The sequence below is a fragment of the Neocloeon triangulifer genome, unplaced genomic scaffold, assembly GCF_031216515.1.
Source record: "Neocloeon triangulifer isolate White Clay Creek 2 clone unplaced genomic scaffold, ASM3121651v1 ptg000017l, whole genome shotgun sequence".
NCBI classification, from domain to species: Eukaryota; Metazoa; Arthropoda; class Insecta; order Ephemeroptera; family Baetidae; genus Neocloeon; species Neocloeon triangulifer.
The window spans coordinates 3,898,932-3,925,938 of record NW_026775559.1 but is presented as its reverse complement, the minus strand read 5'-3'; the positions used below and the strand labels follow the sequence as shown (position 1 = coordinate 3,925,938).

The window sequence follows — 27,007 nt, the reverse complement described above, 5'->3', positions numbered from 1 at the left end:
GTTTCCCCCTCCACATTGTGCCAGTTGCAGCCATGCAGCCTGGAAGAAGTGGTGTGGTGGTCAGTGTGGTGCTAACTGCGAAGTGCGAGTCGAGGATCGAGAGTCGAGTCGCAGTGTCGCAGTCGCCGCTTGGATCAAGCATCAAGCAAGGACTCGCAGCGCTTCTCTTCTCTTCTTAGGCCGCATCCAAAACTGTCTTGTGTCGTGTGTTCTTTGGACGGCAGTTCAGAATCCGTAGTTTCTACTTCATCCATCTCGCGCTGATCGGTGATGTATCCGCGGCCTCTTCCGCCCTTCAAAGACTCATAGGGAAAAGGTAAGTGGCGGCGGCGTTCCCTCGTTTTCCAAATTTTTTACACACTTATGATGTTTGTATAACTAAATGAATGCCAAAATGAGGTTAAAATTTAACAGTCTAGTCTAGAGTGATTTAGGGCTTAAAATATTGCATTTCGTAGCTATGTTTTTGACACGTATGTACTTAAAATATGTTATTATTTATTGCTAACAAATTATGCAGCCCCGCCGTTTTTTCCGTTTGTCGGCTGTGCCGGCGGGTGGGGGCGCGAGGAGAAGAAGTGAAAAGGCAGATTGATCTTGTTTTGCTGACAATATCGTGTCTAGACAAGAACGTTCGTGTTAATTCCTGGTCTAGTCGGTCGCCGGCGGTCAGAAAAAATTGAATTTATTATCAATGGGAATGCACAGCATGGTTTGCTTCCGCATGATTATTCTCCATAAAATGCTAAAACAGATAAAATACACAGAACATAACACATTTTTATGGATTTTTTTTTAATGTTCTTTTCTTCTATGTTCACTTCCAGAGTTCTCTATTTCTGGTACCGCTGACTACCTGCTGCACCGGCGTCACCTGCCTGTTTCGGATAAGAAAGCTAGTTTGACAATAGACGAAACTCCTAAAATTGAGTGAGTACCACGGTATCATATTTATAATTCTGCTTGTTCTTCATGCATTTTTTTATTCGGATTATCGTTTATTGCCTATTTATTTTTTTAATTTCACATAAAATGGGTTGAAAACGAAAGCAAGACTTGAGCTGGGATGTTTGTGATGTGAACTGCTGCTATATCCAGCCTTCAAAAAAGAATAAACCTAAGTGTAGTTAACAAGTGGCTTCTTAAGTGCATCGTCATTAGCACTAGAAAAACTACTAAATATTTTCCGCAATGCAAAAATGTAAATTACTTGAGTTTTCCTTTTGATATTTTTTTTAAATGCATTTTTTTCCTCGGAATAATGTATCCTACACTTTCAGCTGCATTGCTTTTTTCATTAGTAAAATTGCTGTTGTTCATTCTGGTTAGGCCTAACGATTTAACTTTCAAGACCTGGTGAGACCCGCCGGAAATTGCGATAGTCGCACATTTTGAAAATTTAATAATTGAGCCACATTTTTTTTAGGTCTACGTGGTCTAGAAATTTTAAATTCTGTAGGTCTACAGAGTGAAAATGCTAGACCAGAGAGACCTAAAATTTTAATGGATTAATTTTCATTTTCAATAAATTTTAAATTTTCCGACTATTGCTTGCTGCCGTCTAACGATTTAACTTTCAAGACCTGGTGAGACCCGCCGGAAATTGCGATAGTCGCACATTTTGAAAATTTAATAATTGAGCCACAATTTTTTTAGGTCTACGTGGTCTAGAAATTTCAAATTCTGTAGGTCTACAGAGTGAAAATGCTAGACCAGAGAGACCTAAAATTTTAATGGATTAATTTTCATTTTCAATAAATTTTAAATTTTCCGACTATTGCTTTCTGCCGTCTAACGATTTAACTTTCAAGACCTGGTGAGACCCGCCGGAAATTGCGATAGTCGCACATTTTGAAAATTTAATAATTGAGCCACAATTTTTTTAGGTCTACGTGGTCTAGAAATTTCAAATTCTGTAGGTCTACAGAGTGAAAATGCTAGACCAGAGAGACCTAAAATTTTAATGGATTAATTTTCATTTTCAATAAATTTTAAATTTTCCGACTGTTGATTTCTGCGGTCTAACGATATAACTTTCAAGACCTGGTGAGACCCGCCGGAAATTGCGATAGTCGCACATTTTGAAAATTTAATAATTGAGCCACATTTTTTTTAGGTCTACGTGGTCTAGAAATTTCAAATTCTGTAGGTCTACAGAGTGAAAATGCTAGACCAGAGAGACCTAAAATTTTAATGGATTAATTTTCATTTTAAATTAATTTTAAATTTTCCGACTATTGCTTGCTGCCGTCTAACGATTTAACTTTCAAGACCTGGTGAGACCCGCCGGAAATTGCGATAGTCGCACATTTTGAAAATTTAATAATTGAGCCACAATTTTTTTAGGTCTACGTGGTCTAGAAATTTCAAATTCTGTAGGTCTACAGAGTGAAAATGCTAGACCAGAGAGACCTAAAATTTTAATGGATTAATTTTCATTTTCAATAAATTTTAAATTTTCCGACTCTTGATTTCTGCGGTCTAACGATATAACTTTCAAGACCTGGTGAGACCCGCCGGAAATTGCGATAGTCGCACATTTTGACAATTTAATAATTGAGCCACATTTTTTTTAGGTCTACGTGGTCTAGAAATTTCAAATTCTGTAGGTCTACAGAGTGAAAATGCTAGACCAGAGAGACCTAAAATTTTATTGGATTAATTTTCATTTTCAATAAATTTTAAATTTTCCGACTATTGCTTTCTGCCGTCTAACGATTTAACTTTCAAGACCTGGTGAGACCCGCCGGAAATTGCGATAGTCGCACATTTTGAAAATTTAATAATTGAGCCACATTTTTTTTAGGTCTACGTGGTCTAGAAATTTCAAATTCTGTAGGTCTACAGAGTGAAAATGCTAGACCAGAGAGACCTAAAATTTTATTGGATTAATTTTCATTTTCAATAAATTTTAAATTTTCCGACTATTGCTTTCTGCCGTCTAACGATTTAACTTTCAAGACCTGGTGAGACCCGCCGGAAATTGCGATAGTCGCACATTTTGAAAATTTAATAATTGAGCCACATTTTTTTTAGGTCTACGTGGTCTAGAAATTTCAAATTCTGTAGGTCTACAGAGTGAAAATGCTAGACCAGAGAGACCTAAAATTTTAATGGATTAATTTTCATTTTAAATAAATTTTAAATTTTCCGACTATTGCTTGCTGCCGTCTAACGATTTAACTTTCAAGACCTGGTGAGACCCGCCGGAAATTGCGATAGTCGCACATTTTGAAAATTTAATAATTGAGCCACAATTTTTTTAGGTCTACGTGGTCTAGAAATTTCAAATTCTGTAGGTCTACAGAGTGAAAATGCTAGACCAGAGAGACCTAAAATTTTAATGGATTAATTTTCATTTTCAATAAATTTTAAATTTTCCGACTCTTGATTTCTGCGGTCTAACGATATAACTTTCAAGACCTGGTGAGACCCGCCGGAAATTGCGATAGTCGCACATTTTGACAATTTAATAATTGAGCCACATTTTTTTTAGGTCTACGTGGTCTAGAAATTTCAAATTCTGTAGGTCTACAGAGTGAAAATGCTAGACCAGAGAGACCTAAAATTTTATTGGATTAATTTTCATTTTCAATAAATTTTAAATTTTCCGACTATTGCTTTCTGCCGTCTAACGATTTAACTTTCAAGACCTGGTGAGACCCGCCGGAAATTGCGATAGTCGCACATTTTGAAAATTTAATAATTGAGCCACAATTTTTTTAGGTCTACGTGGTCTAGAAATTTCAAATTCTGTAGGTCTACAGAGTGAAAATGCTAGACCAGAGAGACCTAAAATTTTAATGGATTAATTTTCATTTTCAATAAATTTTAAATTTTCCGACTGTTGATTTCTGCGGTCTAACGATATAACTTTCAAGACCTGGAGAGACCCGCCGGAAATTGCGATAGTCGCACATTTTGACAATTTAATAATTGAGCCACATTTTTTTTAGGTCTACGTGGTCTAGAAATTTCAAATTCTGTAGGTCTACAGAGTGAAAATGCTAGACCAGAGAGACCTAAAATTTTAATGGATTAATTTTCATTTTAAATAAATTTTAAATTTTCCGACTATTGCTTGCTGCCGTCTAACGATTTAACTTTCAAGACCTGGTGAGACCCGCCGGAAATTGCGATAGTCGCACATTTTGAAAATTTAATAATTGAGCCACAATTTTTTTAGGTCTACGTGGTCTAGAAATTTCAAATTCTGTAGGTCTACAGAGTGAAAATGCTAGACCAGAGAGACCTAAAATTTTAATGGATTAATTTTCATTTTCAATAAATTTTAAATTTTCCGACTGTTGATTTCTGCGGTCTAACGATATAACTTTCAAGACCTGGTGAGACCCGCCGGAAATTGCGATAGTCGCACATTTTGACAATTTAATAATTGAGCCACATTTTTTTTAGGTCTACGTGGTCTAGAAATTTCAAATTCTGTAGGTCTACAGAGTGAAAATGCTAGACCAGAGAGACCTAAAATTTTATTGGATTAATTTTCATTTTCAATAAATTTTAAATTTTCCGACTATTGCTTTCTGCCGTCTAACGATTTAACTTTCAAGACCTGGTGAGACCCGCCGGAAATTGCGATAGTCGCACATTTTGAAAATTTAATAATTGAGCCACAATTTTTTTAGGTCTACGTGGTCTAGAAATTTCAAATTCTGTAGGTCTACAGAGTGAAAATGCTAGACCAGAGAGACCTAAAATTTTAATGGATTAATTTTCATTTTCAATAAATTTTAAATTTTCCGACTCTTGATTTCTGCAGTCTAACGATATAACTTTCAAGACCTGGTGAGACCCGCCGGAAATTGCGATAGTCGCACATTTTGACAATTTAATAATTGAGCCACATTTTTTTTAGGTCTACGTGGTCTAGAAATTTCAAATTCTGTAGGTCTACAGAGTGAAAATGCTAGACCAGAGAGACCTAAAATTTTATTGGATTAATTTTCATTTTCAACAAATTTTAAATTTTCCGCCTATTGCTTTCTGCCGTCTAACGATTTAACTTTCAAGACCTGGTGAGACCCGCCGGAAATTGCGATAGTCGCACATTTTGAAAATTTAATAATTGAGCCACATTTTTTTTAGGTCTACGTGGTCTAGAAATTTCAAATTCTGTAGGTCTACAGAGTGAAAATGCTAGACCAGAGAGACCTAAAATTTTAATGGATTAATTTTCATTTTAAATAAATTTTAAATTTTCCGACTATTGCTTGCTGCCGTCTAACGATTTAACTTTCAAGACCTGGTGAGACCCGCCGGAAATTGCGATAGTCGCACATTTTGAAAATTTAATAATTGAGCCATAATTTTTTTAGGTCTACGTGGTCTAGAAATTTCAAATTCTGTAGGTCTACAGAGTGAAAATGCTAGACCAGAGAGACCTAAAATTTTAATGGATTAATTTTCATTTTCAATAAATTTTAAATTTTCCGACTCTTGATTTCTGCGGTCTAACGATATAACTTTCAAGACCTGGTGAGACCCGCCGGAAATTGCGATAGTCGCACATTTTGACAATTTAATAATTGAGCCACATTTTTTTTAGGTCTACGTGGTCTAGAAATTTCAAATTCTGTAGGTCTACAGAGTGAAAATGCTAGACCAGAGAGACCTAAAATTTTATTGGATTAATTTTCATTTTCAATAAATTTTAAATTTTCCGACTATTGCTTTCTGCCGTCTAACGATTTAACTTTCAAGACCTGGTGAGACCCGCCGGAAATTGCGATAGTCGCACATTTTGAAAATTTAATAATTGAGCCACATTTTTTTTAGGTCTACGTGGTCTAGAAATTTCAAATTCTGTAGGTCTACAGAGTGAAAATGCTAGACCAGAGAGACCTAAAATTTTAATGGATTAATTTTCATTTTAAATAAATTTTAAATTTTCCGACTATTGCATGTTGCCGTCTAACGATTTAACTTTCAAGACCTGGTGAGACCCGCCGGAAATTGCGATAGTCGCACATTTTGAAAATTTAATAATTGAGCCACAATTTTTTTAGGTCTACGTGGTCTAGAAATTTCAAATTCTGTAGGTCTACAGAGTGAAAATGCTAGACCAGAGAGACCTAAAATTTTAATGGATTAATTTTCATTTTCAATAAATTTTAAATTTTCCGACTCTTGATTTCTGCGGTCTAACGATATAACTTTCAAGACCTGGTGAGACCCGCCGGAAATTGCGATAGTCGCACATTTTGACAATTTAATAATTGAGCCACATTTTTTTTAGGTCTACGTGGTCTAGAAATTTCAAATTCTGTAGGTCTACAGAGTGAAAATGCTAGACCAGAGAGACCTAAAATTTTATTGGATTAATTTTCATTTTCAATAAATTTTAAATTTTCCGACTATTGCTTTCTGCCGTCTAACGATTTAACTTTCAAGACCTGGTGAGACCCGCCGGAAATTGCGATAGTCGCACATTTTGAAAATTTAATAATTGAGCCACAATTTTTTTAGGTCTACGTGGTCTAGAAATTTCAAATTCTGTAGGTCTACAGAGTGAAAATGCTAGACCAGAGAGACCTAAAATTTTAATGGATTAATTTTCATTTTCAATAAATTTTAAATTTTCCGACTGTTGATTTCTGCGGTCTAACGATATAACTTTCAAGACCTGGAGAGACCCGCCGGAAATTGCGATAGTCGCACATTTTGACAATTTAATAATTGAGCCACATTTTTTTTAGGTCTACGTGGTCTAGAAATTTCAAATTCTGTAGGTCTACAGAGTGAAAATGCTAGACCAGAGAGACCTAAAATTTTAATGGATTAATTTTCATTTTAAATAAATTTTAAATTTTCCGACTATTGCTTGCTGCCGTCTAACGATTTAACTTTCAAGACCTGGTGAGACCCGCCGGAAATTGCGATAGTCGCACATTTTGAAAATTTAATAATTGAGCCACAATTTTTTTAGGTCTACGTGGTCTAGAAATTTCAAATTCTGTAGGTCTACAGAGTGAAAATGCTAGACCAGAGAGACCTAAAATTTTAATGGATTAATTTTCATTTTCAATAAATTTTAAATTTTCCGACTGTTGATTTCTGCGGTCTAACGATATAACTTTCAAGACCTGGTGAGACCCGCCGGAAATTGCGATAGTCGCACATTTTGACAATTTAATAATTGAGCCACATTTTTTTTAGGTCTACGTGGTCTAGAAATTTCAAATTCTGTAGGTCTACAGAGTGAAAATGCTAGACCAGAGAGACCTAAAATTTTATTGGATTAATTTTCATTATAAATAAATTTTAAATTTTCCGACTATTGCTTTCTGCCGTCTAACGATTTAACTTTCAAGACCTGGTGAGACCCGCCGGAAATTGCGATAGTCGCACATTTTGAAAATTTAATAATTGAGCCACAATTTTTTTAGGTCTACGTGGTCTAGAAATTTCAAATTCTGTAGGTCTACAGAGTGAAAATGCTAGACCAGAGAGACCTAAAATTTTAATGGATTAATTTTCATTTTCAATAAATTTTAAATTTTCCGACTCTTGATTTCTGCAGTCTAACGATATAACTTTCAAGACCTGGTGAGACCCGCCGGAAATTGCGATAGTCGCACATTTTGACAATTTAATAATTGAGCCACATTTTTTTTAGGTCTACGTGGTCTAGAAATTTCAAATTCTGTAGGTCTACAGAGTGAAAATGCTAGACCAGAGAGACCTAAAATTTTATTGGATTAATTTTCATTTTCAACAAATTTTAAATTTTCCGCCTATTGCTTTCTGCCGTCTAACGATTTAACTTTCAAGACCTGGTGAGACCCGCCGGAAATTGCGATAGTCGCACATTTTGAAAATTTAATAATTGAGCCACATTTTTTTTAGGTCTACGTGGTCTAGAAATTTCAAATTCTGTAGGTCTACAGAGTGAAAATGCTAGACCAGAGAGACCTAAAATTTTATTGGATTAATTTTCATTTTCAATAAAGTTTAAATTTTCCGACTATTGCTTTCTGCCGTCTAACGATTTAACTTTCAAGACCTGGTGAGACCCGCCGGAAATTGCGATAGTCGCACATTTTGAAAATTTAATAATTGAGCCACAATTTTTTTAGGTCTACGTGGTCTAGAAATTTCAAATTCTGTAGGTCTACAGAGTGAAAATGCTAGACCAGAGAGACCTAAAATTTTAATGGATTAATTTTCATTTTCAATAAATTTTAAATTTTCCGACTGTTGATTTCTGCGGTCTAACGATATAACTTTCAAGACCTGGTGAGACCCGCCGGAAATTGCGATAGTCGCACATTTTGAAAATTTAATAATTGAGCCACATTTTTTTTAGGTCTACGTGGTCTAGAAATTTCAAATTCTGTAGGTCTACAGAGTGAAAATGCTAGACCAGAGAAACCTAAAATTTTAATGGATTAATTTTCATTTTAAATAAATTTTAAATTTTCCGACTATTGCTTGCTGCCGTCTAACGATTTAACTTTCAAGACCTGGTGAGACCCGCCGGAAATTGCAATAGTCGCACATTTTGAAAATTTAATAATTGAGCCACAATTTTTTTAGGTCTACGTGGTCTAGAAATTTCAAATTCTGTAGGTCTACAGAGTGAAAATGCTAGACCAGAGAGACCTAAAATTTTAATGGATTAATTTTCATTTTCAATAAATTTTAAATTTTCCGACTGTTGATTTCTGCGGTCTAACGATATAACTTTCAAGACCTGGTGAGACCCGCCGGAAATTGCGATAGTCGCACATTTTGACAATTTAATAATTGAGCCACATTTTTTTTAGGTCTACGTGGTCTAGAAATTTCAAATTCTGTAGGTCTACAGAGTGAAAATGCTAGACCAGAGAGACCTAAAATTTTATTGGATTAATTTTCATTTTCAATAAATTTTAAATTTTCCGACTATTGCTTTCTGCCGTCTAACGATTTAACTTTCAAGACCTGGTGAGACCCGCCGGAAATTGCGATAGTCGCACATTTTGAAAATTTAATAATTGAGCCACAATTTTTTTAGGTCTACGTGGTCTAGAAATTTCAAATTCTGTAGGTCTACAGAGTGAAAATGCTAGACCAGAGAGACCTAAAATATTAATGGATTAATTTTCATTTTCAATAAATTTTAAATTTTCCGACTGTTGATTTCTGCGGTCTAACGATATAACTTTCAAGACCTGGTGAGACCCGCCGGAAATTGCGATAGTCGCACATTTTGACAATTTAATAATTGAGCCACATTTTTTTTAGGTCTACGTGGTCTAGAAATTTCAAATTCTGTAGGTCTACAGAGTGAAAATGCTAGACCAGAGAGACCTAAAATTTTATTGGATTAATTTTCATTTTCAACAAATTTTAAATTTTCCGCCTATTGCTTTCTGCCGTCTAACGATTTAACTTTCAAGACCTGGTGAGACCCGCCGGAAATTGCGATAGTCGCACATTTTGAAAATTTAATAATTGAGCCACATTTTTTTTAGGTCTACGTGGTCTAGAAATTTCAAATTCTGTAGGTCTACAGAGTGAAAATGCTAGACCAGAGAGACCTAAAATTTTAATGGATTAATTTTCATTTTAAATAAATTTTAAATTTTCCGACTATTGCTTGCTGCCGTCTAACGATTTAACTTTCAAGACCTGGTGAGACCCGCCGGAAATTGCGATAGTCGCACATTTTGAAAATTTAATAATTGAGCCACAATTTTTTTAGGTCTACGTGGTCTAGAAATTTCAAATTCTGTAGGTCTACAGAGTGAAAATGCTAGACCAGAGAGACCTAAAATTTTAATGGATTAATTTTCATTTTCAATAAATTTTAAATTTTCCGACTGTTGATTTCTGCGGTCTAACGATATAACTTTCAAGACCTGGTGAGACCCGCCGGAAATTGCGGTAGTCGCACATTTTGAAAATTTAATAATTGCGCCACATTTTTTTTAGGTCTACGTGGTCTAGAAATTTCAAATTCTGTAGGTCTACAGAGTGAAAATGCTAGACCAGAGAAACCTAAAATTTTAATGGATTAATTTTCATTTTAAATAAATTTTAAATTTTCCGACTATTGCTTGCTGCCGTCTAACGATTTAACTTTCAAGACCTGGTGAGACCCGCCGGAAATTGCGATAGTCGCACATTTTGAAAATTTAATAATTGAGCCACAATTTTTTTAGGTCTACGTGGTCTAGAAATTTCAAATTCTGTAGGTCTACAGAGTGAAAATGCTAGACCAGAGAGACCTAAAATTTTAATGGATTAATTTTCATTTTCAATAAATTTTAAATTTTCCGACTGTTGATTTCTGCGGTCCAACGATATAACTTTCAAGACCTGGTGAGACCCGCCGGAAATTGCGATAGTCGCACATTTTGACAATTTAATAATTGAGCCACATTTTTTTTAGGTCTACGTGGTCTAGAAATTTCAAATTCTGTAGGTCTACAGAGTGAAAATGCTAGACCAGAGAGACCTAAAATTTTATTGGATTAATTTTCATTTTCAATAAATTTTAAATTTTCCGACTGTTGATTTCTGCGGTCTAACGATATAACTTTCAAGACCTGGTGAGACCCGCCGGAAATTGCGATAGTCGCACATTTTGACAATTTAATAATTGAGCCACAATTTTTTTAGGTCTACGTGGTCTAGAAATTTCAAATTCTGTAGGTCTACAGAGTGAAAATGCTAGACCAGAGAGACCTAAAATTTTATTGGATTAATTTTCATTTTCAATAAATTTTAAATTTTCCGACTATTGCTTTCTGCCGTCTAACGATTTAACTTTCAAGACCTGGTGAGACCCGCCGGAAATTGCGATAGTCGCACATTTTGACAATTTAATAATTGTGCCACATTTTTTTTAGGTCTACGTGGTCTAGAAATTTCAAATTCTGTAGGTCTACAGAGTGAAAATGCTAGACCATAGAGACCTAAAATTTTATTGGACTAATTTTCATTTTCAATAAATTTTAAATTTTCCGACTATTGCTTTCTGCCGTCTAACGATTTAACTTTCAAGACCTGGTGAGACCCGCCGGAAATTGCGATAGTAGCACATTTTGAAAATTTAATAATTGAACCACATTTTTTTTAGGTCTACGTGGTCTAGAAATTTCAAATTCTGTAGGTCTACAGAGTGAAAATGCTAGACCAGAGAGACCTAAAATTTTATTGGATTAATTTTCATTTTCAACAAATTTTAAATTTTCCGACTATTGCTTTCTGCCGTCTAACGATTTAACTTTCAAGACCTGGTGAGACCCGCCGGAAATTGCGATAGTCGCACATTTTGACAATTTAATAATTGAGCCACATTTTATTTAGGTCTACGTGGTCTAGAAATTTCAAATTCTGTAGGTCTACAGAGTGAAAATGCTAGACCAGAGAGACCTAAAATTTTAATGGATTAATTTTCATTTTCAATAAATTTTAAATTTTCCGACTGTTGATTTCTGCGGTCTAACGATATAACTTTCAAGACCTGGTGAGACCCGCCGGAAATTGCGATAGTCGCACATTTTGACAATTTAATAATTGAGCCACATTTTTTTTAGGTCTACGTGGTCTAGAAATTTCAAATTCTGTAGGTCTACAGAGTGAAAATGCTAGACCAGAGAGACCTAAAATTTTATTGGATTAATTTTCATTTTCAATAAATTTTAAATTTTCCGACTATTGCTTTCTGCCGTCTAACGATTTAACTTTCAAGACCTTGTGAGACCCGCCGGAAATTGCGATAGTCGCACATTTTGAAAATTTAATAATTGAGCCACAATTTTTTTAGGTCTACGTGGTCTAGAAATTTCAAATTCTGTAGGTCTACAGAGTGAAAATGCTAGACCAGAGAGACCTAAAATTTTAATGGATTAATTTTCATTTTCAATAAATTTTAAATTTTCCGACTGTTGATTTCTGCGGTCTAACGATATAACTTTCTAGACCTGGTGAGACCCGCCGGAAATTGCGATAGTCGCACATTTTGACAATTTAATAATTGAGCCACATTTTTTTTAGGTCTACGTGGTCTAGAAATTTCAAATTCTGTAGGTCTACAGAGTGAAAATGCTAGACCAGAGAGACCTAAAATTTTAATGGATTAATTTTCATTATAAATAAATTTTAAATTTTCCGACTATTGCTTTCTGCCGTCTAACGATTTAACTTTCAAGACCTGGTGAGACCCGCCGGAAATTGCGATAGTCGCACATTTTGAAAATTTAATAATTGAGCCACAATTTTTTTAGGTCTACGTGGTCTAGAAATTTCAAATTCTGTAGGTCTACAGAGTGAAAATGCTAGACCAGAGAGACCTAAAATTTTAATGGATTAATTTTCATTTTCAATAAATTTTAAATTTTCCGACTGTTGATTTCTGCGGTCTAACGATATAACTTTCAAGACCTGGTGAGACCCGCCGGAAATTGCGATAGTCGCACATTTTGAAAATGTAATAATTGAACCACATATTTTTTAGGTCTATGATTCATTTTTTCAGGGGCTGAAATTAAATTATTATTGCCTGCAAATTGTTTTCTGGTGAATACATTGTAGGATGAATATGTTGATGTTCTGATAAATTATTTCCGATTAAATATCTTTGGAAAAATAATGAAAACAATGGATGGCTTTTTTCAGTCCTTTTTTTTATTGTTTATCCCACTTGGGAATCTTATATGGATCTCCAAAAAATCTTCTAAATATCCAAAGTTCAAATTTTACAAAGTTCAAATTAAAATCTTATTTGAGTTCAATCTTTAATTTTATTATTTTCCCTTACAAAACGGTTATTATAAACAATTAACTCGTCAATTGAAAAGAGCTGGCGTAGGAATGACGTTCCTCTTCCAGCTCGAGTCCTGGCAAGAGGCGCTTATAGCCTCAATTTGTTTGGATTTGTCAAATTTAGCACATTTCTTCGGGACTCCTCCCAGAACGATGTCGTCAGACCCTGGGAAAACTCCGCCATATCAGCGTTTTTCTCATAAGGATGTTTTTGAGAAATGGGCGGAAATTCTCAAAAGAAATTGTTCATGAAAATTTACTCGAATATAATATTCTATGCATTTCCCTTCTGCCAAAAGTTGGCAGAGGGCAGCTTCAAAACCCTGTCGTAAAACACATGAACACACAATGCATCTTATTGCACTCAGGTAGCGCTATCCAGGAGGGATGCGCGACCCTTTCTCACAATCAGATAGACCGACGATTCCATTATTGGCTCTCGCGCGCGGCTTATTGCACTCGGCGCCGGCCGTCTTCCTTCTTTTCTCATGTCGCTTTTGCTGACCTCGCTCAAGTATTTAATTTTATGCAGAACCAATTTTTTATGCTTTGAGAAAAAATTCCTCCCGCGGCACATTCTATACTTTAATTTTGATATTTTTTCTTTGGGATTAAATTTCTTAATTGGTATATTTGTCGAATTAAATTTATTCTCATTTGATTAATATTGACTGATAAATTAATTTCACTGATTTTTTTATTTTTAGAATATACCCTAGAAGTGTATTGCAAAATTTACTTCACCGCTTTTCGCATCTCATGATTTACGTTATTCCTTAATTTTTGTACTCGTCAACAAGTTTTTTATTTGCAGAGTTATATTTCATCTTTTTGTGTAAACGCGTTCTCTCTTTAATTAGCTCTTTGTGTCGCGGTGTTATCCATAGTTTGTCCATTCTTTTTTTGTATGAAGTGTTTTTTTTTTTTTTTTTTTTTTCAAAAGTAATGACATCTTATAAATTTTTATAATTGTCGAACAATTTTTTAGCGTCTCGTTTTGGTTCTTTTTGATCACGCAGAGATTCCAATCAAAAGTTGATTAATCTTGATTTACAACTTTGAAATCAGCAAATGTATTTAAGCTTAAATTTTAGGTCCTACCGATTGGTCATAGACGAAAGTTAATTTCGTTTTGTGATCAGAGGCGTCTCACTCTATTTTCAAAACTATAAATTAATCCTGAAAAAATATGTTTAGGGTAGAGGAGGAATTCAAACCAAAGACGGCTTCTCTAGTTGAATGTTGCATTGTTGCATAAGTATTGAATGTAGAGTAACAACTAAGATTCCGGCATTTCTGGCCATTCACTTCACTCTTGATTGCCATTGTCAAAATATAAACGCCACCAATGTGATCCCAAGAAATTAATTAAATTGCACTGAAAGATGATTTTAAGAAAATAACACGATGTTTCCCCTTTTTTTCTTTTTATTAGAAGAAATTGTGTCTATACATTATGCCCTATCTCCAGGGTGGAAATTATTTAAGTCCGCCACCTGTGGGACAGGTATGCTTCACCGGTTGCATATCTTTAAAAATCAAAGTCAATGATCTGCAACTAGAAATGCTGAAGTAACACACTTGTTTAATCGAGATTTAAAATTTAATAAAATGTTTTTTTCTCACAATGCACCCTCCAAATTTTTAGCATTGCTTTCTAAGTGCAATTTTTATCGTAAATGATCAATTGATTAAAGCAACAACAACAAAATCGCTCTTAAGATCGCTTTGCTCTTAATCGTATTTTGGGAAAAACAGGCTTTTCCAACAAAATAGGCTTAATGGTCTAACCAGTTGCAAATATATCATTTTTAGATGTTTATAGACGCGCGATTTTGGTGAAGCAGCTGGCTTTAGCTGACAGCCGTTGTCAAAATTTTGCTTGATGGTGGAAGTTGGTGTGGCTGGTTGTCATAATTGCTGCTTTCGGCCAGCTAAAGAGGAAACTCTGTTTGTGAAAAATTCTTGAATACCAAAATTTAGTGACGAGGCTGTCCTTAGCAATACAACTGCATATACGATTTTTCCGCCTACAACCCTACAAGTGATTTTCTTTGAAAATTTAGAGATGAAATTTTCTTCTTAGTAAATAATCATCATTAAATAATAGTAAGGCCATTTTACAGTGGTGAAATAATGGCGATTTCTTGAGAAGAAAATTAAAAAGTTGACCTCTGCTTCTGTGAATTAAATACAAAATTCCTGTTTTGTTTTTTAAATTAAAGTTTGCCAGAACTATACCCTCTTCGCTCTCCAGACAAAAGAATTGTGCAGTAAATTTCATTCACCCTGAATAATAGCTTGACATCGGACTTTTAAACAAATTATAAAAGGTTAGATCTGATGGGTATTTCGCTGACGTTGAGAGTTTTCACAGGCGAGACAGGCTCAACGATCGGGAGGGTTGTTTTCCGTTCACGTCTCGGTAACATCACGGGTTGAGTTTAACCAGCGAAGCGCTTCACCCCTTAACTGCAAGTGAATTCTCCAAATAATGATTAAAATATAAATTCAAAGAAAAATTCCGCAACGAGCCTCGCTAACTGCATCTCCAATTAACTTCCAAAAGATAGACGGTTGCCATAATTCTTATTTCTAAATGATCTAAAAATAATTTAATTCAGTCAATGAGTGAGTTTACAAATGAAAAAGGGACATTTTGGTCTTGAGTTTTTTTATTTGCACGAAAAATTAGATACAAACATGCAAACGATCATTTATAAACTTCAAGTACAATAACTTGCAGGAAAAGCCTTAAGATGCATTACGTAATACATTATTTTAAATAAAAAAAGGTCACACGCGATTTCTCCTTAATCCTATAGGCACACCGCTGCCTGTCTCTGCGCCCCAAACGCGCGCGAGCGATGTCACTTGAGGCCAAGGCCAAGGACCTCCTTGCTTGAGGCAGCCCGGCAGTGCCCAACAGGGAGCTGGCAGCGGTCCTGGGATCCCGCAATCCAAGCTCGCTCTAGGCGGGCAGCAGCAACTGTTCCTTCACTTTAGCTTCATTTAACTTATTCACTCAAATTCAATTAAACACACCGACAAGCAACGGGCAACTACCAAAAGATGAATTAGTCCATCGAGTTTTTAAAAAATCGTCCCTTCCACCTTTTCTGCATCCTCACTTTTTCAGCGGTGCAAGGAGAAAGTGTCACGTGACCTCTGGTTGAATGTTATGTATTTTTTAAATTAAGGCTGCTTTGCGACAATTTCAAATCTGCAAAGAAGCGGTAGGACACGGTGGAAGATTTTGCTCGTAAATTTCAAGCACCGCCGAATGTTCCCCCGTAGATAACATGTATACGGGCAACAGCTTCTGCTTGGATCATGAATTATACATCAAGATAGTGTTTGTATGAAATTATATAAGACGGAAAAATAGTTTCGGGGAAATCATGGACACTTGGTGAAGTTGCGGCAACGTGCAAAGTCAAGGTGCCGCTGGCATATATCGATCCGCTCAGCAAAAATATTTGCCTGACACAAGTTGCTCTAAAAAACGTGCATCTAGGGGTGCACGCTCCTATCTCTTTCTTAGCTCGATTATACACAGGACATTAATGTATAATGTTGAGAAAGAAATCATTAGTCTGAACTGGATGGTTGATGTTGCATATGAAGAATATTTAATTCGTTAAATACAAATATTGTATTATAATATTAACATATAAATGTTATTCTCCCCAATTTTGCTATAACTATTCACTAATTTTTTCCGACTCATTTAGATTATTTTCTAATTTGAATTGATTTGAATTTTCAACTATCAATTTTCCCAGTAAAAATTCTTGGATAGCATGTTTCTCACGGAGAAATCTGCAGATTAAAAAATGACTACCATAAGTCAAAAATTTTTTTAATGATAACGCCGATAACTACCTGTCTATAGGTCACCCCCTTGAGGTTATAAAAATTCAAATATGTTTTGCATTTTTAAAAATTATTTTGGAAAATCTCAAGGATAGCGTTTTTAAATTTTCTTTTTCAGATTAAAACTTCTAAGTGAGGAGTGAGCAACTTTTCCATATCACTTTTGCAACGCCCGACAACTATCAATAGAGTGACAAAACTTGTAGGAACGTTTCTAGGTCATGCTTTGCTAGGTTTTGACTTTAAGTCAAATTTTCGAAATTTATGCGCCACGCGCCCCCCTTTTGATTTTTTGGAGGTATATGCAAAAATTTAGCCGGTCTTCTTTAAAATATATTATGGTGATTTACAAAAATGAAATATTTTTCATTCATAATTTATGATTAATTGATTCATACATGCGTGCGCTCAACAATTTTGCGCTCGCGCTCACTGGCAACAATGCGCTCGCGCTCAAGATTTTGAAAATGTTGCGCTCGCGCTCAATTTTTTGAAAGTCTCGCGCTTTGCGCTCAAAAATATTTTCAAGTAAAAGTGCGACTTTTCTACAAATTTTTAAAATTAAAAAACCCATCGGCAATTTGAAATGATATAGTTGAACTTAAATTACTAGAATTGGGATCAGTGATCAGTTTTGAAGTTTTTGGTATAAGAACACTGTTTTTTTTGTTATCAAGTTTCTAAATTTCTACTTTTGGTTTACGCGCAAAATGAGCGCTCACGAAGTCACGATTTTGAAAATCGTGCGATCGCGCTCATGAGCGCAGAGTGCTAGCGCAGATTGCAAAGTGCGCTCTGCCCATGTATTTAATGATTCATGATTATTTCCTTGCATGTATTCTGGAAAACTTGACGCAAAGTTTACCTCAAAGTGGGCTCTGCCTGTGTAATTAGTTCAGACAAATCATTGTTACTAAAGATCAAATATTAAACCTCAAAAATGTATCCGGTGGCTGGCGCCGCTGAGCCACAACCACAGCGGCATCCACGTTTGCTCACGAACTTTGAACTTACCAGTTTCATTTTTCTCAATTTTTCCCAAGCAAATATGATAAATTTTTTTTTTTTATAATTGAACTTCATCGCCTCCGCGAGTCACAACTTCTACTCCGCAGCTTAGCATTCTTTGAGACTTGAGACCTTAATTTCTTTTAATTAGCATCAACTTAAAAATTTCATTTTTAAGTGATTTTCATTTTTTTTTGTCTCACATTTGCGCAGCAGGAAAATGGTTCCCCTCTTAATTACTTTATTTTTAGGCTTATTTTAGTGATTCATTTGTGACGCTGTATTTTTCAGGTGTGTTTTTGTGTGAGATATAATATTACTTTTTTCACGTATTTTTTTTTTTTTTTTTTTTTTTTTTTTTTTTTTTTTATTAACGAATTGTGCATGTCATTTATTATGAATTTTTTAAACGATGAAATTTAGCCGCAAAGGCTGAGGTTAAAACCTTTTAGCCGAAAAAGTCGCTGCCAGATTACATTTTTGAGAGCGATATCTAAAAAGGGATAAAAGTTACAGTTACTGAAACTTTTTGAATTATAAATTTTCCATTATAAGATAATTTGGCTTTCGGCTTATCTCAACGCGGACCTCTCTTGAGGCCCTGCGTTTTAGCAACTTGTTTGCCAGAGGTGTTGCCGTTTTCATTGCATTTTTATTTGTCATTTTTACTTCTTTATTTTTGATGATTTGTGAAGAACTAACAACAATAATAATATTAATAATGAACATAACTTGAAACAAGATTTTTTACCTTTTTTACATTTAAAAAATGATGTTGAAATTAGAAAATTTATGTGCAGACTTGGAGTTTTGCTTTTACAATGAGCCAGTTTCTTTGTTATTTTTATTTTTGAAATGCGCAATACTAAAATTTCACCAAATTTGTTTCCAGGAAATGGAGATTGTCAAGTACAGGTCATATGAAAGAGTTGTGTATACGGTGAGTTGGCAATTTTAAAAAATTATAAAATTTATTTACATAGTGCTTTTTAAACTTTAGGCTGGTATTTGTGGTACTGGTAAAATCGGATGTAAAGTGCAAGTCTTTGAAGAAATTCAAAGAGAAAACTTGGCGCTACCTTATTTCTTTGATGATAAGGAATTTCATGCCGAGGATCTTCACTGCTTGGGGCCCCACATTGGCAACGTGTTCTTGAAACATGCTGTGGTAAGCATATAATATATATATATACATAAGTATGTAATAATATGTATGTGTGTGTGTCTATATATACATATTATATTATACATGGTCTGACTTGTCTTGTCCACAAGTGAACCTATGAAAGTCATCTAGATGACCTGCGGACGTCCTTGACAAGAGACGTACATCTCCAACCGGCCTTACGTCTCAAGGACGTCCCCAGGAACATGATTCTCTCTCCAAATTTTCACTATGCCCTGCAATATAAGCAAAAAAAAATTTTGAATTATTTAATGTGTCTATATATTTTGCGTGAACTTCCAGATGATCGACCCAGAGATGCGCCTTCGAGGTGCGAAGCCAAATGAATTTGACCGCGATCATTTTGCACAGGGCTTCGTAGGCAATTGCTGGCTTTTGTCAGCTCTGGCTGCTGTAGTGTCTGACACCGAGACCATGAAAACGATCTTCCCGGATTCAAATGCAGAAATTGGATCTGATTTGCACACTGGCGCTCTAAAAATTAGGTGAGACAAATTAATAAAAAGCAAGCAAATATTTTATTTGATAAAAAAAACTACGCTGAAGGGTGTGCGTTGAAGGCACCTGGGAGGCAGGCGTCGTTGACACCAAAGTCCTTAGAGCAGGAGAAGATTTTGTTGGTTGCCAACCAGTCCTCAAAGCTGAGAACTTAATTTTGTGGCCGTTGATGATCGAGAAGTATCTCTTTAAGTAAAGTGCATTTTAAATTTATTAAGTTATTATATAATGCTATTTTGTTTATAGGAGGTATGGGTTGTGCCTTCTGGACGGAGGGTATATGTGTGAAGGGTTTACCCTCCTGACAGAAGGCACCACCATCACCTTGAGGACATTCGAATCCTGTCCCATAAAACTGCTCGAGCTAATGCAGCACATGTTTGAACACAATGGTTTTGTCTGTGCTGCCACGGAAGTAAAAGATTATTTAAAGTAAATGACCACTCTTTTGATTACTAATTTTCTGCTGTCCCAGAATGCAGTAGAAGGCTCCAATTCCACCTCACAACTCACGGCTGGCCATGCATACTCCGTTTTAGGAGTATACTTTGTAGAAGTCCAACCTACATCAGAAATGAGAGACAATGGTTTCAAAGAAATTCTAATAAAATTGCGTGACCCTTGGGCGGATCGAGAGCCCAAATATCCTTGGTCTAAAAAGAGGTATGCTTATAAAATATATTTATGTAATTTTTGTTGTGTTACAAAATTATATTTTACTGCGCGCAGCGACCCTCTATGGAAGAGAGTTTCAGACGCAGAAAAACAAGAAATTGGATATTGTGAGCTTGGTAATGGTCAGTTCTGCATACCCTACAGACATTTCTTTCGGTTGTTCGAGTTTCTGCAACTATGTAACAGCTCTCTACCTCCAGCCACTCCTGGCATCTATAACAGATATGATGGGCTGACTTCTCAAGTGTTTATGTTGAATTCCCTCTGGGAACCAGAATATTCGGCTGGTGGAGACCGACGCTTTGGTATAATAACTTCGATTATTGCATTTTTATGTATTAAACATTCAATTATTTTAGAGACTTATTCTACAAATCCACGACTCTACTTTACTGTGCCCAAGAATGAAAATGGATCTACGTCTTGCACGTGGGTCCGACTGATTCAGCAAGGGCAGCGAGAATGCTCCAATAATGATCCCAACTATTACCAGTTTTGCTACGGATTCGACATTTTCCATGTTTGCTATTAATTAAAATTTTCCACTAAAGAAATCTGACTAAAATTTGATAGGTTGGGTCCGACAACACGATTGTGAACTCAAACTGGTTGCAAAACAACAATCCAGTTTTCAGTACAATCCCCGACTTCTTAAGTCAGACTTCTGCCATGGTTGAATTAAAACCAGGATACTACTTGGTCATCCCCTACACAGAAACTCCGGAAAGCAAGGCTTATCAGTTCTCCCTCAAGGTGGTCGTCGAAAGTGACAAGTGCCTCTCTTGGTATGTTCCCAAAATTATCAAGTATTATTTTCTTCAACTTTGGCAACTTTTAGCACAAAACTGGATGAGGAGTATTGGGAGTGGATCGAAGACCGTGTGAGTATGTATGAAAAATCCTCCAAAGCTGATGAGCACAAAGAGCTGGGCAAGTCTGACCAACGCAGAGCACACGATGAGCTCTTGAGAGCTAGAAGAAAGAGATGGGTCTAAAAAATGTCTACAAGATTTCTGCCCTCTGGAAGCTGCATTTGTAAGTACGTGTAAAACATATGTGAAATATCAATTTAATTATTTTTAATTGACTGCTACCTAAAAATTTCAAACTTTTTTTGTGGTTTAATGTGGTTTACCAATATAGAGAGTGAACCCATGCATGTTGATGGCTCAAAAAAAAAAAACAAAAGCAAATTTTGAACAATTTGAGGGAAAGCCAGACAAACTATATAATCATGTCCACGGCTAGGCAAATCTTGCAGTTACACGCTATTTTTCATTTAATATTTGCTCTGTGGTTAACATTTTCAATTTCATTTTTATGCACTTGCTCTCCATCCCGGAGATTGTGGGCTCGATTCCCACTCCAGGCGGATTTTTCTCGGGGGAACCTCTATGAGTGATTTCTCATGCTGGGACTGCGAGTGAAGGGTTGTTCTTTGCTGAAGTCGGCCGGAGGCCGCAGGATTTTGTGTCAAGAAGGGTACACTTGGCACCCCAGTTGTACGCAAAAGAGTTTATTACAAATATCCTTATTTTTTTTTACCATCAAAACGGTTAGATGGACTCATGTGATAACGTGATTATCTTCGAATAAGATTTTGAAAATATCTATCAAATTGTGTGACTTGAATGAAAATATATGTATTATATTTGCAGATTCTAAATTAAACATGGCATCGTCTTCTTTGAACAACCAGTACATCAATGATCAAACGGAGCTGGACGAGCTTGCTGTCCTCAACAATCTAAATGACATGAAGCGCACTTTGATGGACTGCGGCCACCGAAAATGATGAGCTTTCGATAAAAGCTTCTGAATACTTCTGGCAGAAATGGCCGCTCTGCATGACCCAACGATGGAACTGAAAAGGTTCAACTATTTGGAATTCCTGGATGACATCGAAATTTCTACTCTCAAAACTGATAGCCCTGAAGTCCAAGCTGTCCTTGACGCTGAATCAAAGGAGGACCAAAGGGTTGTTTAGCCTGAAACCCTTGCAGCTAGCTAAAAAGGAACTCTTTGAATTCAGGGTCCTTCCATTAATGATGACAAAAGTCAAGCTCAGTGATTCCACTTCTTGAGAATTTAAGTTATAAATGAAAGCATAAATTTAATTTAATCCCCTTAAGGATATACAGCCACAGCTAATTGAGATAGCTTAATTTAATTTTTAAAGTTGTTTGATTTGATGGGTATAAAATAAACTTATCAATTGCCCAATTGGTTCAATAATTCTCATTTATTTAATTTTCGCACCAGTATTATTATGAGAAATCTCCTGTCATTCATAAAAATTAATTATAATTGCAGAATAAAAGAATGCATGCTATAAAATTTGAAGTGATGATAAACCCATAAAAAAGCGCCTCAAAACGCAAAACTGCAAGTTTGATATTGATGCCGAGGATTGATTTACATGAGCTCAACTGTTCATTTCTACACAAGCTTTTAAAATAGTATTGAAATTGGCACACATGCTTTAGTTTCATCAGGAACTTGAAAGTAACTAAAATCTCTTTCAGTTCAAGTAATTGTTATAATAAATGCATTCTTTTTAAATTGCACGTAGCCATTGAGGAACCGTGCTAATGGTTTTTTGAGCTCACGAATTTACTGATGGTTTTCTTATTTTATACATGTTTGCATCACTCCAAGTGAATACACAATAGTGCATGGAAAATTTCAATACTTCTGTGAGGTATAATTATACGACATAATAGGTTAACAATGCAATAATATTCAGACCGTCGCATTTAAAGATCTATGCACACCTACACCTAAAATAGCTTTCAGTCACATTGGAAGAATTTCAGCTTTTATGCTGGTTTCCAGGGCGGTTTTTGACTTGTGTCCTTAGACGATTTGTTTTTATCATTCAGTGTCAACTTGGACAGATCTAACTCGGCGGCAAATGATCCTGAAGGTCTTTCACGTCTTAAACTCTATGAAAAGTTTTATAAATATTTGAATAAATGACAGACACGATAAGAATGAAATAATATATAAGGTCGTAAAATAATTATAATGACAACTATTTAATTAACTAGAAATATTGACCTGGCTGTCCGAGTCTTGCATAAGGGGGTCACCGACTGGTCTTGTAAGCAACTGGAACATAAATTTCTTGAGACTATTGACCTTTATCAAAATTAAACCCCACCATTTCAATATATTTCTTCAACTGGTCCTGTTCCGTTCGACTTTCATTAACACTCGAGGTAACTGGCATATCATTACTCAACCACGATCGAGTGTCATGCACTTTTGAATCAGCCTAGATATTTTCTATTCAGTTAAAATTTATGGCAACAATATTAATTTACAACCGATGAGGTCGGCTGCTCCCAGATCAAGGTAGTTGCTTGCTGGTATTGACTCTGCAACAGACTCCGCATTTTGGATGCGAGCTGCTCTTTGTGCTTTTCTTGCTTTTCCAACTCAGACGTCAGTTCTTGGATTTGTTCCATCGCCTTTGCCAATGATCGTTTCCACCAACCGACATCTCTTGTGTGTCTCTCCTCAACCTGCTTCAGCTCGTTCAGATGCCTACAAAAATCACAGTTATTATTTACTTAAAGAAATTCTGGTTCTGTAATACCTTTGCTCCATCTCACTGAGCACCTTAGCATGCTTAGCAGCCATCTCGGCTTCCTTATTTTCCCACTGGTTGCGAATAGCTGCTTCGGCTTGATCAAGTTGGGTTTGAAATTCGCTCAACTTGGACCGCACAACCTGGTCTAGCTGAGATTGGTACTGCTCCTTCAGAGTACTCCTGCTCTGCTCCATTGCTTGGGTCAACTCTTTAATCTCCTGTCTAGCCGTTTTCTAGGATTTAAGAACAATAGGATTTTTAAATTATTTTTAATTTTTATTAGTAGTACCTCTTTGCTTCGAGCATCATCTAATGATTGCTGAAGGGAATCAACCTTCTGCCTGAGGTCTTTGGCTTCCAAAATTAATGACTCATCTCGTTTGTACTGCGTCTCAAGTGCAAGTCTTTCTTTTCTCTCCTGAAAATATTTCCAGTTTATTTATTAATAGCATATTGCTACACAGTTCATGATAAACTCACCCAATATCCCTTGATTTAGCAAGGAAAATTAATTCCATCAATTTAACATTTTGCTAAAGGAATAAATTAAAATAACTTACATCATCAAGAGTATTTTGGAGTGAAGCTAGCTGGTCAGATCTTTTGTTCTCGTGTCGATCGGAGATTTCTGCAGCTGCCCTCAATTTCAACACTTCCTGTTCAAGGGATCGGCACTCTCTCTCCAAAGCGGCCTCTTTGGCTTTGGCCACCGAATCAAACTCTGCTTTATCCCTCTCTAGTGAGAGTGCTCTTTGTTGAAAGCCACTGGCGAGATCAAGTGCTTTTGACAACTCTTTCTCGCAATTCCGCAGACGCTACGCAAAAATGATTAATCTTCTTTCCTTCAGAGGATTTTCTCAACCCACTTGAATGGTAGCGGAGCACATTTCATGCTTCTCTGTCAATTCCAAGAGCATTCTTTCTCTCTCTGTCTGCCACTGCCGAGCAGTTCCTTCATAGCGGGTCCTAAGCTTTGACAAATAGTCGTCCTTTCTGGCATCGACTTGTGTGGCCACAGCAACTCGTTCACTCTCCCGCAGCAATTTTTGCTGGAGATCACCAATCACTTGTTCACAATGCTGAAAATTAAGAATATTTAGATAAATAGGCAACCAAGAACAATTAAATAATTTTCTAGCATATCCGAATGCTTTAAGGGACTGTTTATTAAACGAGCAAGAGTTGCTGTTATGTACAACGTGGCATACCAAGGGCTCAGGGACTCTACTAGCTAGACATTGAAAGCCACACAAGCGTTAGAAACACATTTTAGGTCAGTACCTGCTTTTGCCCTTGCGCAGCCTACAAACACATAACATGGATCATGTAACATTTAGAGTCATTCGTGGTGGAATTATGAACAAAATAAGACAAAATGCTCAGAGCAAAAGGACTTGCCATTCGCTTGTAAACTTCTTCCTCAAGTTTTTGAGAAAGGAGCAGAGGATCAACAGGGCCTTGCTGGGACGGTTCCGAAGGCCCGAGCGGTTGAACTTCAGAATCTCGCCACATTTGGCTGAGACTCGGCAATGGAGTGCCAGGAGAGCTGCCTCTTTGCAAATCTTTAAAATTAAAACAAAAACTATTTACTAAAAGGAAACAAAATAAATTTTTGTGCCAAATGAAGAAGATTTGGTTAATACTCTTAATGTTTCATCTTCTATTTAATTACTCAAAGAAGAAAATTTGAAATTAATTTAAAGAAAATAGCACAAAATTTAATTTTTGACTATTTCTTACCTGCGACTCTTGGGACTGCCTCGGCCGAGACTGGAACAAATGCACTCGGTCTCTTCATGTAACTTCCCATTTTTTCAGCACTTCCCCTGACTGGAGAAGAATCATCAAACTCCAGCTGCCGCTTTGCGCTGAAGTTAAGTAATCAATAACAGGCAACCAAAATTTGAAAAAAAAAACTTACGCAGCCAAGGCGGAGGCGTTTTCGGAGCCCCCGACTGAGTAGTAGTACTTTTTGGTGCAGGGGTCTTCGTGGACGGGCAGTCGGCTTGGTGAGTCTTGAGAATGCGTCTTGCAATGGTGCTGCGGAGGGCCTAGACTGGCCAAGAAGGCTCGGAGGCCAAAACCAAGGTCAGGGACCGACCCAATGTTGTCACCGCACACATAAGGGTGGCTTTGGGGTGACGTCGGCTCTCGAGTCTCCTCCTTATTGGGCTCCCCTTGCTTTGGTGTGTCACCCATTGTGGGCAAATCGCTGGTGCTGCGTCTGAACTTGGAAGAGTCGAAGCCATTGCTCTTGGCCATCAGGTTGGACGTGAAGTCGGCGCTATAGCGGGGCCCAGAGGCACTCGAGGGTTCCTCTGGCTTGTAGTAGAGCGATGAAGGAGGCACATTTTTCTGTGGAGTGTTGTCGGCCGAGCTTAGCATCTTGCTCAAGTCGCCTGTACTGCCGGGTTTGGACCTGTGTCATTCAAGATGGGACAAGTGATTAGATTTTTTTTGCAAGGGTTTTGTCGTTTATTTTAGTAGCTTGGCAATTAAATAAAATTCATGAAAAAACATCTCAACCTCTCAAGATTTATGATAAATTCTAAAGATATAGATGCAACTGCAATGCTATACTGCTACGGATGAGTAATAATCTTATATTTAATTTTATTCAAATGGCAAAGAAATACTTAGAAAAATTTCTAAATTATATCAAATAAAAAGAAAAATTTCCAATTGAGGTAATTAAAATCTTCTAAATTCATTTAAATGAAAAAAAATATGATTGCGGCAATTTTTTTTACCTGTCTTGCGACATTTTGGAGTAAAACCTTGCTCGTTTGGTATGAGACCTACTGCGATGCTGGTCGTCCTCTGAGCTGCTGGACACTGTGAAAAAGTCGTGGGGGATCAGAACGAGGACGTCGGTGTCGTCAGTCTCGCTCATCGCAGCTGCGCGCCTGCAGCATCTAGGGACACGAAAGATGCAGTCAGACGTGTGGACATTGACCCATTTCCTATTCCTTCTAGTGCATTCGTCCTATTTTTAGAAATCAGGGAGTGGTGTGTTTTTCGAGTGCATTCTGGCGATATAAAAGTGGACCAAAGCCAAAATAATATTATGCGTGCTTCCTGCTTTAAGGCACGTACGCAGGATTTTTGTCTTGTCGAACGGGGAAAATCAGGGGTTGAAAAGGATGCGTGCAAAAAGGCGAAATGCACTGCAGCGATCGGAAAAGTTAGCGAATGATCACAGAAAACAAACAATTTCTCTCCGTTCTAAACAATATAATGAAAACTCACATTCCCTGTGGTGCTTGCGGGCGGTATCGATTAAATAAGTGGCTTCGAAAGGCCCAATAAAATCAGAGAAATGCTAATAATTTTGTTTACGTTTTTCACGCCCCAGTGGCTACTCCCCCTTGTTATGCCAGGGCAGACGACGTCAT

General features: G+C 36.4%; 2 protein-coding genes across 5 annotated transcripts; one reads left to right on the top strand and one right to left on the bottom strand.

The window, feature by feature from the left end:
- The first annotated feature begins 115 nt into the window (after positions 1–115).
- LOC132203618 (calpain-A-like) lies at positions 116–22,246 on the top strand. Of its 3 annotated transcripts, XM_059631518.1 has the most exons (14): positions 116–316; positions 828–930; positions 18,551–18,598; positions 18,659–18,826; positions 19,127–19,329; positions 19,391–19,534; positions 19,589–19,757; positions 19,818–20,005; positions 20,072–20,139; positions 20,218–20,322; positions 20,377–20,537; positions 20,591–20,802; positions 20,856–21,052; positions 21,676–22,246. In XM_059631518.1, the coding sequence occupies exons 3-13, from the start codon at positions 18,554–18,556 to the stop codon at positions 21,010–21,012; spliced, it is 1,620 nt and encodes a 539-aa protein (XP_059487501.1). In that variant the 5' UTR covers positions 116–316; positions 828–930; positions 18,551–18,553; the 3' UTR covers positions 21,013–21,052; positions 21,676–22,246. The 3 variants fall into 3 exon arrangements, with proteins under 3 accessions (XP_059487501.1, XP_059487499.1, XP_059487500.1); XM_059631516.1 differs by having other exon boundaries at positions 20,072–20,322; XM_059631517.1 differs by having other exon boundaries at positions 20,072–20,322; positions 20,856–21,056.
- On the bottom strand, positions 22,239–27,006 carry LOC132203616 (golgin subfamily A member 5). Of its 2 annotated transcripts, none has more exons than XM_059631512.1 (13): positions 26,862–27,006; positions 26,363–26,527; positions 25,534–26,031; positions 25,353–25,480; positions 25,011–25,174; positions 24,479–24,691; positions 24,173–24,427; positions 23,902–24,030; positions 23,619–23,845; positions 23,347–23,566; positions 23,181–23,294; positions 23,078–23,128; positions 22,239–22,962 (listed from the first exon to the last, which is right to left on the bottom strand). In XM_059631512.1, the coding sequence occupies exons 2-13, from the start codon at positions 26,503–26,505 to the stop codon at positions 22,837–22,839; spliced, it is 2,268 nt and encodes a 755-aa protein (XP_059487495.1). In that variant the 5' UTR covers positions 26,506–26,527; positions 26,862–27,006; the 3' UTR covers positions 22,239–22,836. The 2 variants fall into 2 exon arrangements, with proteins under 2 accessions (XP_059487495.1, XP_059487496.1); XM_059631513.1 differs by lacking the exon at positions 26,862–27,006 and adding an exon at positions 26,709–26,727.
- Between the last annotated feature and the right edge of the window lies 1 nt (position 27,007).

Bases quoted from the DNA above. Each gene is read 5' to 3' on its own strand.
- LOC132203618 (XM_059631516.1), top strand. From the start codon at position 18,554: ATGGAGATTGTCAAGTACAGGTCATATGAAAGAGTTGTGTATACG. The intron at 18,599-18,658 runs GTGAGTTGGCAA...TTTAAACTTTAG, and splicing joins ATGAAAGAGTTGTGTATACG to GCTGGTATTTGTGGTACTGG. The intron at 19,758-19,817 runs GTAAAAGATTAT...CTGCTGTCCCAG, and splicing joins TTGTCTGTGCTGCCACGGAA to AATGCAGTAGAAGGCTCCAA.
- LOC132203616 (XM_059631512.1), bottom strand. From the start codon at position 26,505: ATGAGCGAGACTGACGACACCGACGTCCTCGTTCTGATCCCCCACGAC. The intron at 25,481-25,533 runs GTAAGTTTTTTT...ACTTAACTTCAG, and splicing joins AACGCCTCCGCCTTGGCTGC to CGCAAAGCGGCAGCTGGAGT. The intron at 23,129-23,180 runs GTGGGGTTTAAT...TTTATGTTCCAG, and splicing joins TGAAGAAATATATTGAAATG to TTGCTTACAAGACCAGTCGG.